This window comes from Dipodomys merriami, unplaced genomic scaffold, assembly GCF_024711535.1.
Source record: "Dipodomys merriami isolate MVZ:Mamm:240054 unplaced genomic scaffold, mDipMer1.0.p SCAF_5, whole genome shotgun sequence".
Taxonomy (NCBI): Eukaryota; Metazoa; Chordata; class Mammalia; order Rodentia; family Heteromyidae; genus Dipodomys; species Dipodomys merriami.
The window spans coordinates 40709803-40722373 of record NW_027206068.1 but is presented as its reverse complement, the minus strand read 5'-3'; the positions used below and the strand labels follow the sequence as shown (position 1 = coordinate 40722373).

Below are 12571 nucleotides of genomic sequence, written 5' to 3'. Positions count from 1 at the left end.
TTTAAGTAATTGCAATTTCCAAGAATGTACAACTTGCAGTCATGTCTATTGTGCTAATACAAACCACAGAACATCCAGTAAGAAGAAAAAGCCTCTAAATGTAATCAATAAATATTATTGAAGTTTTCTTTTTTTGGTCGGTCATAGGGCTTGAATTCTAGGCTTGGGCCTGGGCGCTGTCCCTGAGCTCTTCAGCTCAAGGCCAGCTCTCTACCTCTTGAGCCACAGTGCCACTTCTGGTTTTCTAGTGGTTTATTGGAGATAAGAGTCTCATGGACTTTCCTGCCCATGCTGGCTTTGAACCGTGATCCTCAGATCTCAGCCTTCTGAGTAGCTAGGATTACGGACGTGAGCCACCAGTGCCTGGCTATTACTAATGTTTTTAGGAAAGACTAGACAAAAAGAAGTGCTGGTCTGGACCTCTAATCCTGGTTACTTAAGAAACAGAGATAGGGAAAGTCTCAGTTTGAGGGTAGTCTGGGCAAAAGTTTATGATACCTCATTTCAACCAACAGCTGAGTGTGGTGGTACACATAGTCATCTCAGCTACATAGGAAGTATAAGTGTAAGGTTGGTGATCTAGGAAAAAGTGAGGGCCTTATCTGAAAAATAACCAGGACCCAAAGAGCTAGAGGCGTGGCTCAAAGAGTACAGCATCTGCCTTGCCTGGTTTAAGCCTTTACTGCTCCCCACTCCCAAACACTCTATTATCTCTGTGAGAGCTTCCCAATCTGGATTTGGTTTGGAGAACAAGAATCTTGTGGTGAACTTGCTATAGTGTGATTAATAAAAATTTCAGATTCTTTCAGCAAAAGATCACAAATTTGTGAGGAAACATCTTAGATAGAAGTAATAACAGCAAATTTATATTTGATTATGGAAATACCAACACATATCTACAGCTGGGAAGTTGAGACAAAGGCACATGAAAAGCTTTCTTCTTCACTACGGGATAGAAAAACCCTAACACAGATTTCAACAAAGTTCTGAATCCCTAAGTCCTGCCCAGGTGGGATAAGTAACAGGATGATATGCACCTGTTACAGCTTTGCTGAAAAGGAAGACAGATCAAATACAGTATGGTGAAAATGGTGAAGTCATTTTTATTTCAGTACTTGACAAAATACCCCATAAAATTCAAAACTTCTACCGTTATACAAAAATAAGTCTCTACAAGTGATAAGTTCTGTCCTTATCACCAGTAGCAAATCTATTAGGCAGAAACATGTAACTTCAGTAGCCTTGTAAGAAAAGTGCAGGACACCGCAAGCTACACATTCAGCAGTATCGTAATTTGCAAAAGTTTGATCTGTTCACCCATTTGATAAATACACAGGTTTATAATTTAATCATTTAAATTAGCATTCCACACATATACATGTAACAATGATTATTGTGCATGACTACATACACAATGCTTGTATGTACAAACTCCAGTTTGTTTTCCTGGGCTGGGCAAGGGATTTGTCTACAATCAGAAGCTGTGTTTGTATTGGTCCCATTGAATATTCACAATACAAAAGCACAAAAGAGCCATTGATTTACAAAAGGGAATTTGTTTAAAACATGTCAAGCATTAAAGTTTCAAACGATTATCTTCTCATGCCAGTGTGAAACTGTGTATTGGAACCTGCAAGAGAAAAACAGGACATTTAAATGACTGCAAATTAGAATGATACCTATGTTAGCACATAGGGCCCGCTATTACTATTATGCTCCATGGAAAAATAGCCTGGGGTCTTGCCTGCCAAGGGAAAGGCTGTGAGTTTAGTTCTCAGTTCTGGAAAATAAAATAGCCTTTTTTCATTAAAATATCTTATATTTGCATTGATTTTTTTTTTTAGTTTCAATGATTGCAAGTTTATTTGACATGGTTTTGGTGGAGAGACTACCAGAAATTTCAAAACAAATATTTCTATTCAAAGACCTTTAACAGGGGGGTAGGAGGGGGGAGGCTGGGAAGGGATGTGAAGGGTAAACAAAGGAGGAGGCTGCAATTATTTGCATTGATTTTTAATTTTTGTTTGTGGCCGGTCATGGGGCTTGAACGGCTGGGTGCTGTCCCTGAACTCTTCAGCTCAAGGCTAGCACTCTAGCACTGGAGCCATATGGTGACTTCCAGTTTTCTGATGATTAACTGGGGATAAGAGTCTCATGTACATTCCTGCCCGGGCTGGCTTTGAACCATGATCCTTAGATCTCAGCGCCTCCACAGTAGCTAGGATTACAGGTGTGAGCTACTGGCACCCATGTTAAATGTTTTTGAACATCTATTTCAAAGTTATCATGACCAGCTCCATAGTAGGTAAGTAAAGTAAATGATAATAGAGGAAGTGCTGGTGAGAGTGGGCATTCTATTTCATATGTCCTGAGAAATCTTGGGTATTGAATAATCTGCCTTAAGCAACACAGCTGCTTAAATAAAAAGCCAAGTACACACAAAAAAAGTGAAACTCAGATACCACACAAAGTTATTGTTCTTTTTTTCTTTTAAATTAAACTACAAATTGGGTTAAAAAAGGACTCTTTAGGCTAGTGCCAGTGGCTTATGCCTGTAATCTTAGCTAATCGGGAGGCTGAGGGCTGAAAATTGATGTTTAAAGCCAGCCAAGGCAGGAAAGTCTATGAGACTCGATCTCCAACAAACTACCAAAAGGCCAAAGTGGAGTTGTGGGTGAAGTGGTGGAGGGTTAGCCTTGAGGGGAAAAAAAAAAGCTCAGGGACAAATGCCCATGTACCAAGTTCAATCCCCAGGGCTGGTATCAAAAAAACAAGAAAGAAAGAAATTTCTTAGAAGGCTACTAATGTAACTTCTTTTAGTCCACAGTTTGTGAGTTTAGTAGAAAAAACTGTCCTTAATAGACAAATTATAAAAGTTGAAAAGCACAATCATGTCAACTGAGGTGAGTATGGATCAGGAAGGAATTGTAAAGAAATAAGGAAAAGACCTTTGCTCACTATGATCAGGGACTCGACATTTCAGGTGTATTTTTCATAGGAGAAATAAAAGATTATTCTTAGAAAGTTTTTAAGTGGGATTTTTTTTGGATGTCATAAAAAGGGTAAGGTAGAGGGGACAAGGTACATGCTTAAGGCAACTACTTTTCAACACCCTTATTTGCATGCCTTTATAGGTTTCTTCCATGCTAGAGCAAAGCTTCAGCATCCCTTGCACCAGGTATATGTTATTTAACCTGTTTGTTAATGAAGATAATACAGAATCATTCTTTGGAGAAAGCAGCAATGGAGATGATAAACCATGACTTAAATTTTTTAATGTCAATTTCTCTGTTACTTACAGAGTTTTGACTTAATTTGGTAGCTGTGTATTGAATTAGAGGACTGGATTATCCTAAACTATGAAAGTAAGGAGTTTCAAAAACCAAATGAGCTCTGGGTATAGCTCTCTGGTACTACTGCTGAAGTGGTTAAAAATAGTACCTGACTGTACAGTTCCAAGTCTTCTTTGCAGTGCTTCTAGTCGAGTGATATAATCTGTCAGGGCTCTGTCGGGATCGTAATTCTGAAGCTGAGAACATGCTAGGGAACCAGGATTTAAATCAGCTGGAGTGCCTGGATACCTAAGGATTAAAAGTATGTAATGAATCCAAATGATCCCATGGAACTAAATTACCAACCTAGTTCCATCCCTCTCTTTCCAACTCCCCTCCCTATGCTTCTAAGTTTGAGAGGACAAAGAAATGAGACTTCAATATATCCCCTGAGCCATCATAAGAATGCCTAGTGCAAAGGCTGCCAGAGGTCCTAGTAGAAAGGCTTCCTCTGTGTGGATTGTAATGGCTTCCTAATGGCCAGTAGGAAGGTTAGTCAATATTTTTCCAAATCCCTAACCACAACATATATTAACTAACACTTGGTCACTTGTTTTATAAACCCTTAAAAGCCATTTATAAACTCAAAAATGATGACACTGAATCTTAGGTTATGTAAAATATGTCTAGCTATTGCAATACGCAGAAGTCAAAGCTCTAATGGTGTGTATGACTCAAATGTTAATGTATTTACACACCAGGCAGGTTTGATGAGATTTTTACCTATTTTGAAATGGCAAAGGAGACCTAGGATAGTCCAGATCTGATCTTGACCGGTATGTTGTGTGTCTTGGTTCTCCATAGAGCTCCAGCCCACCAGAATGATAAAACGAGTCAGTCTTTTCATTACCTAAAGTAATACAAAATATACCATTGTAAAAAATAAAAAGAAACCATTAAACATGCGTAAAAAGGTCTACAACAGTTTCAATTAATTTTGCTCAAAGAAAGGAATAGTGCAGACAATAATCTGCCTTTCAGATTTTCAAACGGGGTTTTTCTCTGAACATGACTCTCTGGTATCTGGAATTCACTTTTGAAGGAAATAGGAAAATTTTCTTTTTAAAAAAACCTCTTTATAAGACTGAGGGGAGGGGTTTGAGGCAAAATATAGTGTGGATAAAATTAATTAATATGATACAATTGTGTCCTTTTACCACTATATTCTGACCTTTATAGGGGAAAAAAAGCCTTGCAATCAAGATTTGTTAACTTTTAATACACAAGAAAAACCTGTGGCAAAAATCTTGGCTGTTTCAGTGTCTTTCAGACTATATTCAGGTAGCAAATGTTCCCTACAGCTCAGTTCCTGGGAGCTGCAGGTGACTCAGAGCCATACTGTGGGTCCACAGTGCCTGAGAGAGAACTCTGTGTTCTTCAGCTTTTGACCTCAGCCTCACCCCTGTAATGTCCAAAATACAGGACTTTCTATTAGGGGCACAGAGAAGGAATTGTAACTTATCATAATTATGTAGCCTATTAGTAAACTCAGAAGCTGTACATTGTTAAATTATGAAGCCTCAACCCTTAAGTCTTTCAGTAGACTAACAAATACTCTCTCTTGAACCATACTTAAATGTACTGTAAGGAGAACGAGGCTGGAAAGGCAGGCAGCCTCTAGATCTGGCTCCACTACTTCCCTGATAGCTAATCTGGAACAAAAGACATATATTTTTTCTGGCTCAGCTTTTCATCTTACCAGTGGAAATAAGAGTAACTGTGTGTCCACCACAGTGCTGGGAGACTACATGAATAAAGCATAATTCAAACTAAGTGCTCCTTTAAATAGGCTATTGATATTCTTGAAATGATGAGCCTTCAGCCTTGTTACTTAGGCTTGTTTTGGATAACAATGGCTTAAGAATTTATATTTGGAAGTCATTATACATGCAGAGATTTCAGAGAGTTCTAAGAAAATACACTATTGGATTTCACCTGGATTCAGTCCAAAACCATCTCTGTTAATATTGATGGAACCCGAACCTGTGACTCGATGCCACCGCTGAACCAAAAATTTCATCCTAAAAAAGATGCCAACATAACATTTAGCAGCACATGTATAGAAGATAAATTGTATGGAATATGAACAATGTACAACATCATCACAATTGCTTCACCTAAACTACATAAATGCCCCTGTGGTTTACAGAACAATCAACTGGAAGAAAAGAACAAGGCTAAAAGCTCCCTTCACCCACTTCCCAAGAGGCAATAAAAAATCTAGTGTTGTCCTCCTAAATTTCTAGCTTCAGGGATGAAAGGGGCCTAAAAACATCTAGAGCAAAAGGAGACAGGGAAAAGTAGATGAACAAAGAAAACGTGGGAAAAAAGAAGACAATAAAGGGAGAAAAAAGTGGAGAAAGAAAGACACATGAGTGGAAAAGAAAAGTCCTTTAGGCATAGTAATCAAATAGCTTTGTACTGGCAGAAGAACAGACCTGAGAACCAATGCAATAGAACTGAAGACTCAGCAATGAACCTGCACACTTATAGTCACCTAATTTTTGATAAGGGTGCCAAAAAAATAGAATGGAAGTCTTCCAGTAGCGCATTTTACCTCATGGAGCCTCAATTTCTCTGTTCAAAATTACTAATTCTTGTGACCTCTCATTTGTGTCTTCAAAGTTTGAGTCTACTTCTGTCTCTAAAAAGTGAGTGGCCTGAAGGTTTTTTAGGCAGGTATGAGGTCTATTTTGTCAATCAGAGTATGTGTCAGCACTTACTTTGATTACCCTATCCAACTGGAGAATGTGAAACTACAATGTGGAATGAAAGAGGCAGGAAAGTAAACAACCTAACACTAAGATAAAACCTGAGCTGTGGTTTAGAGAACTGGCTGGTCCTACTAGCTTCCTGGGTCTTGAACTCAGGACCTGGGCACTGTCCCTGAGTTTTTATTATTCAATTCTAGCTCTCTACACTTGAGCCACAGCTCCATTTCCATTTTTTAGTGGTTAACTGGAGATAAGGGTCTCATGGACTTTCCCATGGCTGGTTTCAAACCTCAGTTTTCTGATCTGAGCCTCCTGTAGCTAGGATTACAGGTAGCCACCAGTGCCTAGCCCTACTAGCTTAAAATTTAAAAAGTAAAGTAGCTATACAAAAGGGTGACCATTCAGTATGTTAGTTTATAAGAACAATGCATGTTGATTGATAACACTCCTTTTATCATCTTCCCCATCCCTCCCCATCTCACTACCCTCCATGTTCCTAGTGTCTTCATGGCTAGGCATTGAATACTGTGACTGCATTTTCCCCACTTCCTCTCTTCATTTGCCTCCCCACCTTCCATGGGCCTTCCCCCACCTTTCAAGTACAAGTTGCTGTTGAAAGTACTTGTTAGTTTCTTTAAGGATTCACATCACTCGAATTCACCTCTGTAAATACCATACTTTGGTCAATATGTTTGTGAACACTTGCATATGATTCAATACATAATTACTCATATATTTATAAATTAGATCTAATTTCCACAAATGAGAGAAATCATGCATGTCAAATATTAGGTGGTTGTAAGTCTGTGGGTTTGTTTCTGGGTCTTCTGTTCCATTGGTCCTCAGGCCTATTTTTGTGCCAGTACCAAGCTATTTTTATTACTACAGCTCTGTAGTAAAGTTTTAAGTCTTGTATTTTTTTTGGGGGGTCCGGTCGTGGGGCCTGAACTCTGGGCCTGGGCGCTGTCCCTCAGCTCTTAAGCTCAAGGCTAGGGCTCTACCACTTGAGCCACAGCGCCACTTCCGGCTTTTTTTCTTTTTTGCTTATGTGGTGCTGAGGAATCGAACCCAAGGCCTCATGCATGCAAGGCAAGCGCTCTACCACTGAGCCACCTCCCCTGCCCTTAAGTCTTGTATTGTTATACTGCCAGAACTACTGTTTTTTTGGCCCAGGATTGCTTTTGGGACTTGGTCTACTGGCTTTGTAACCTCATCCATCTCAGTCTCCTCATCTGTGAACTTAGAATATGGACTAGTAATTTCAGACAGCTGCCAGTTCAGAAATTGTAGTGTATACTTCAAAGAAACTAAGTGAAGAAAAGCAGAGCAAAAGTCCCTGATGAAGCATCAGATATAACCTGATCTGATCATAGCATTTTTTGCAAAGCAAAATTCCTTTGGCCCACAAGGGAGGGGGTCCTAAGAGAAGCCTAGGTGTATGGTATATAGACTGGCCAGGCCAAGACTACATTGGGCTAAGCCTCCATTTTAACCACAGAGAACCCAGAGCAAGTTTCTAGCCTGGGATTACTAGGGAAACAGTGACAGCACCAGCAAAGCCTCAAGCCCTATAGCTTAGTATCTAAATGCAGAGTGAGGTCAGGGCTTTCTATGTTGGGTACTATGTGTGACTTATTTCAGCACTGAAATGGAGTGTACAGTAGCCTAAAGAGCAATTTTGCAGAAACTTTCCCTTTAATGATCTCAACTATATATTCATGGGCTTCTTTGGAATTAATAATAAAAAAAGAATGCAGGCTGGATATATAAGCTGAGTCACCAGCTGCATGTTATTTGGAATGTCCCATTTCAGAGGATTTACACAGTACAGTGTAAAGAATCCCTGCTACCACAGCATGTGGTTGCTCATGTTTATAATCTCAGTTGCTTGGGAGGTGGAGGTTGGGAAGATCCTGGTTTCAGGCTACCTTAAACAAAAGTGAGACCCTATCACAATCCACAACTCAAACATGGTGGCTCATATCTCAAATCCCAGCTACGCAGGAGACCAGATAGGAGCATTACAGTCTACCAAACCAAACCAAGATCTCTCTGTGAAGGGTAAAGCATAAAGGACTGGGGTATCAAGTATAGAGCCCTTGTCTGGCAAGTGTAAGGCCTATCTTGTGTTCAAACCCCAGGACTGACATAAATAAATAAGTAAATAAATAAGTAAATAAATAAATTAAATAATGGAAACTATGCTAAAAGAATGAGATCCTCAGAGAGAAATAAGCACATATTTCAGTGGTGGTTAATATGTTCCAATCATGTAAAGTTACATTGGGAGAATCTGTTAATAAAATGAGTTTTCTTGTGAGGACTTACCTGGAAATTGCAATGGACACTCTGGCAGCAGAACGAAACCTGGTGAAGCCCTTTGGGCGGTTGGTGATCACCTCTAGGTCGGTGAAGGCTGGCTGTCCCCCCATGCGGGCGAGCAGTGCCAGGGTGGCCTCCTCACATTCCTGGAACCCACCCAGTAACAGCAGCAAGTACTTCTTCTGATAAATGAGAGCTTTGCGGAAACTTTCTGCTCTCAAGTACTTTCCATAAATTCTCTACATTTAATAGAGGGGGAACATTAAGACATAGAAGTCATTTAAATTGTCCTTGAGGGGAAGTTACTTAGACTTCTTTAAAAATAGTTGCATAAGTGTCTGTATGGCTCACATAGTAGAGCAGCAGCTTTGAGTAAAAAAAAAACAAAGCAAGACATAGGGTCTTTAGTTCAAATACCAGCAAACACACACACACACACACACACACACACACACACTCTCTCTCTCTCTCTCTCTCTCTCTCTCTCTCTCTCTCTCTCTCTCTCTCTCCTTCTCTTTCCCCAACCTGTAGAATTCTAGGTGGTCCACATTATTAGCAAAGCTGAAAATTAAGATAAAGGATTAGTCTCTGTATTTTTCTTCTTTTGGTCAATGAGTATGAATATCAATCTTATAGTTATGCTTGTTATTTATTTCAGATTTTAGTCTATATTTTTATTTAATGCAAATGTTGTTTGTTACCCTATTATCATACAAGTTTTCTTTATTTATATTTATTAGAGATGTTTTTATTGTTATGTTCATTTATCTATCTAGCTTTTTTATTAGTATTTTTGTTCCTGTAAGTCATGTTTGTTTACTCCATATTTAATAGGGAATATTTAATTCCAAATATTTTACCTCTTTGTGTTATACTTTAGCTGAACCGATTATGTTAAAAATTTGGGTAGGCTAGGCAGAAAGACTCCTGTCTTTTAGTCGCACAATGCTCTTACATGGATGGCAGTAGTGTTTTTGTTGAAAGATAAAAGTTAAAGGATACTACCTGTTTTTTGGGAAGGAACTATGGGAAGCATGACCAAGAGAACTCTGGATGATGATACTGTGACAATCAATGGAGCATAATCTAGTCCCAGCCCATCTCTACAACCTCCTGTGTACAGCTAGAGAGGCCTTGCAATCATGACACAGACTATATAGAGACAGCCTGAACCTGCATGTATCTTTAGATTGTTCAATTAAAGTGACAGAGAGATGAAACAAGCCAAAAAGGGATGGACAGGTTTCCTACCTTTAGCGCAACATGTTCAGAGTCAGGGCTCAGATTCTGCAACAGCGTATCATTTCGTAGTTCAGCTTTCAGTTTGCACACTTCTGCTTCTGCCCTTTTCAAGGATTTCTGGAGAACTGATTTTTCTCTGTTCCATACTTCTTTTTCAGAAGCAACAATGGCTTCAATGTTGGCACTACCACCAAATGCAAACCTAGAAGACTGGAGAGACCACAGCTTACTTATATAATTTTGTTTTTTGGGGGTGGAGCTGATTGAAGGGTTTGAACTGAGGCCTCTGCACTTGCTAGACAGGTACTTTATCAGTTAGGACATGTATGGTTTTTAAGAACAAAATTTATATAAGAATGTGAATTAAACATATTCAAGGTATCCTTTTTTTATTGTGAAAATACTGTACAGAGGGGTTACAATTACATGGGCAAGATAATGAGTACATTTCTTATCAAGCATTGTAGCCTCCTCCTCGAGGGATCCTTATGTTGGATACCTACTCTTGGCTTTCTAACCTCAGTCAGAGAGAGCTCAGAGCCAATCACTACTGACATGAAAGAATATTCCCAATCTCTAAGTATGTAGTCCTTTGCTGAAGAGACTAGCTTTTCAACTCAATGTCCTTTGTGTCCTTGCAGAAAGGACAAAGAAAGTTTAGCAGATATAGTTGAGCACTGAATAAAAAGTCGAGGGACTTGACAGACCAAGTCTCTTGTCAAATCTAGTCAAAAGGATACGGAGCCTGAAATGAAGAAGAAATAACCCTGAATGTACACAGAGAAGCAGAATTTCTATGGAAGCTAGTAAACATGTTACAATTTATTTAATTACATAGTTGTCTCACTGGTCTTTCCCACTTAAATAGAATCTAATTATTTTATAGTTTTTTTTTAAGTGGGAAAATTTAAGTCCTCAGAGTGAAATGTATAATTTAAGCCATTTTTCACTGAATCACATTGGAGAGTTTCTTTACATGTATCTGTCATTTGTTCTGGAGACAGATCTTGGTTTCTTGCATGAAAGGCTTACTGGGGATTAGATTCTGTATGTATATAACCCAGAGTCTAGAAGAGAGAAGGTCCCCAAGAATAGCAATTATTATTCCCGTCATTTCTATAACAATTCATAGAGCTTCCTGAGAGTCAGACACTTGATATTTTTATATCAAGTTTCAAAAGTGAAACTAGATAGCAAAAACTAGCTTTTCACTACCAGTGAAAATAACGTACATAATCTATCCCAGCTCCTGTCTGTCGGTAACACCTGATCTGCTCCTCCAGCTTCATAATCATGTTCCTCAAATCATTCTTTTCTTCTGTCAGGTGGCTGATATGTCCTGTCAGCTCAGCATTTTGTCTCAGTAGTCTTTCAGTCAGTGAGCCACAAGAAGTATTGGGGGCCATGAATCTAGGCTGGAAAAATAGTGGCATAAGGTCACATAACTATGCATGGTTAAGTCATAGGGAGAAATTTTCCAGGTAGGAAAGAAGCTAGGAAAGGACACAGAAAGTCTAAGAGAGAGCACATTTACATGTGCTTAGGAGGCACAGAGCTTATGCAAGAGTATGCTGCTATAAGTTGCTGGTGAGACAGTGTCACATCATTTTCATAAAATGTAACAGCCTTAAATGAAGATAATGGAGGGCCTGAAAGTCTTCAGATAGGAGCATGACTCAAATAAATATATGTGTTCCTAAAGATTCCTTTTGTAGTATGTGTGAAGTAAAGTTCCATATAAGAAACACTGGAAGCCTGGAGCAATGCCTACGTACAGAGGACAGGGAGGCAAGGGCACACAGGGTCTGCGTCAGGAAAGATAAAAGGAAGATGGTGCTCAGTTTAGAATATGCCTGCTAAGTTCTTAAGGGGTCACTTTCCTACAAAAGAGGTCTAGTAACAAACTGAAAATATAAGCCTGTACCACAAGTTAAAGGGTCTTTACAACCACAGGATTTTATTAGGCAATAGCCTACTGGCTCATGCTTGTATACCTAGCTACTTGGGAGGCTAAGATAGGGAAGGTAATGGTTTGGGTCCAGCTCTGGCAAAAACTTTGTAAGCCACATCTCAACCAGTAAAGCAGGGTGTGCTAGTACATGGCTTGTCAGCACAACTATGTGGGAAACATAAATAATAGGATCATTGTAGACTAGCCTTTTTAAAAAAAAGTTCAAGGACCGCACTAAACCCTGTGATAAAGGCCCCAGGACAGGCAAAGAAAGAAAACAAAATTCAAATGCTACATAGTCAAGAAAGATAGGGAGTGAAAAGATTCATCAGATGAGTCAACAGTGAAGACTAAGTGAACTTGAAGAGTAGTTCCATGAAGTGTGGATGAAGGTAGGATGCTCTCTCAAGAATCTTGGCCTCTTAGGGGGACAATGAAGTTTTTCAGTAACAATAATGAAAGTTAATTTCCCCTCAAACTTTTCCTCTTATTGGAGAAATAGGAATACACATACACACACATACATACCAACATACCGACATACATACACACAGATACTTGAAAAGTCATATACAATAGTTTTAAACAATTTTTTTCTTTTTTGCCAGTCAGTCCTGAGGCTTGAACTCAGGGCTTGGGCACTGTCTCTGAGCTTCTTTTGTTCAAGGCTAGTACTCTACCACTTGAGCCACAGTGTCACCTTGAGTTTTTTCTGTTTATGTAGTACTGAGGAATCACACCCAGGGATTCATGCATGCTAAATAAGCATCCTGCCACTAAGCCACATTTCCAGCCCTAAAACAATTCTTAATTCATAATTTGCACCCTATTGTTAATAAATAACATTAAAAAAGTCTTACCTCTTCACTTGACTGGACAATTAATTTCTGTAGTTGTAAAAGAATTCCATCAATATTTTCTTGAACCCAAATGAAAGCTTCATCATCTGCTGCTTCAAACTGTAGTCTTCAAGAAAAAGACAAAAACATCAGAGATCTTTTCAGGACCAT

At 39.0% G+C, this 12571-nt stretch overlaps 1 protein-coding gene across 11 annotated transcripts in view; it reads right to left on the bottom strand.

Annotated features, from left to right (window-relative positions):
- Positions 1-1083: 1083 nt before the first annotated feature.
- Akap9 (A-kinase anchoring protein 9) overlaps positions 1084-12571 on the bottom strand; it is a 130390-nt gene continuing 118902 nt past the window's right edge. For 10 of the 11 annotated variants that reach the window (XM_069996454.1, XM_069996460.1, XM_069996459.1 and 7 more), the window contains 8 exons: positions 12422-12527; positions 10843-11025; positions 9620-9820; positions 8375-8607; positions 5268-5353; positions 4056-4182; positions 3442-3581; positions 1084-1630 (listed from right to left, as the gene is read on the bottom strand). In XM_069996454.1, the coding sequence (XP_069852555.1) occupies positions 1593-1630; positions 3442-3581; positions 4056-4182; positions 5268-5353; positions 8375-8607; positions 9620-9820; positions 10843-11025; positions 12422-12527 (1114 nt within the window). In that variant the 3' untranslated portion in view covers positions 1084-1592. The remainder of the gene's footprint in view (positions 1631-3441; positions 3582-4055; positions 4183-5267; positions 5354-8374; positions 8608-9619; positions 9821-10842; positions 11026-12421; positions 12528-12571) is intronic. The other variant, XM_069996457.1, reaches the window with a different exon arrangement.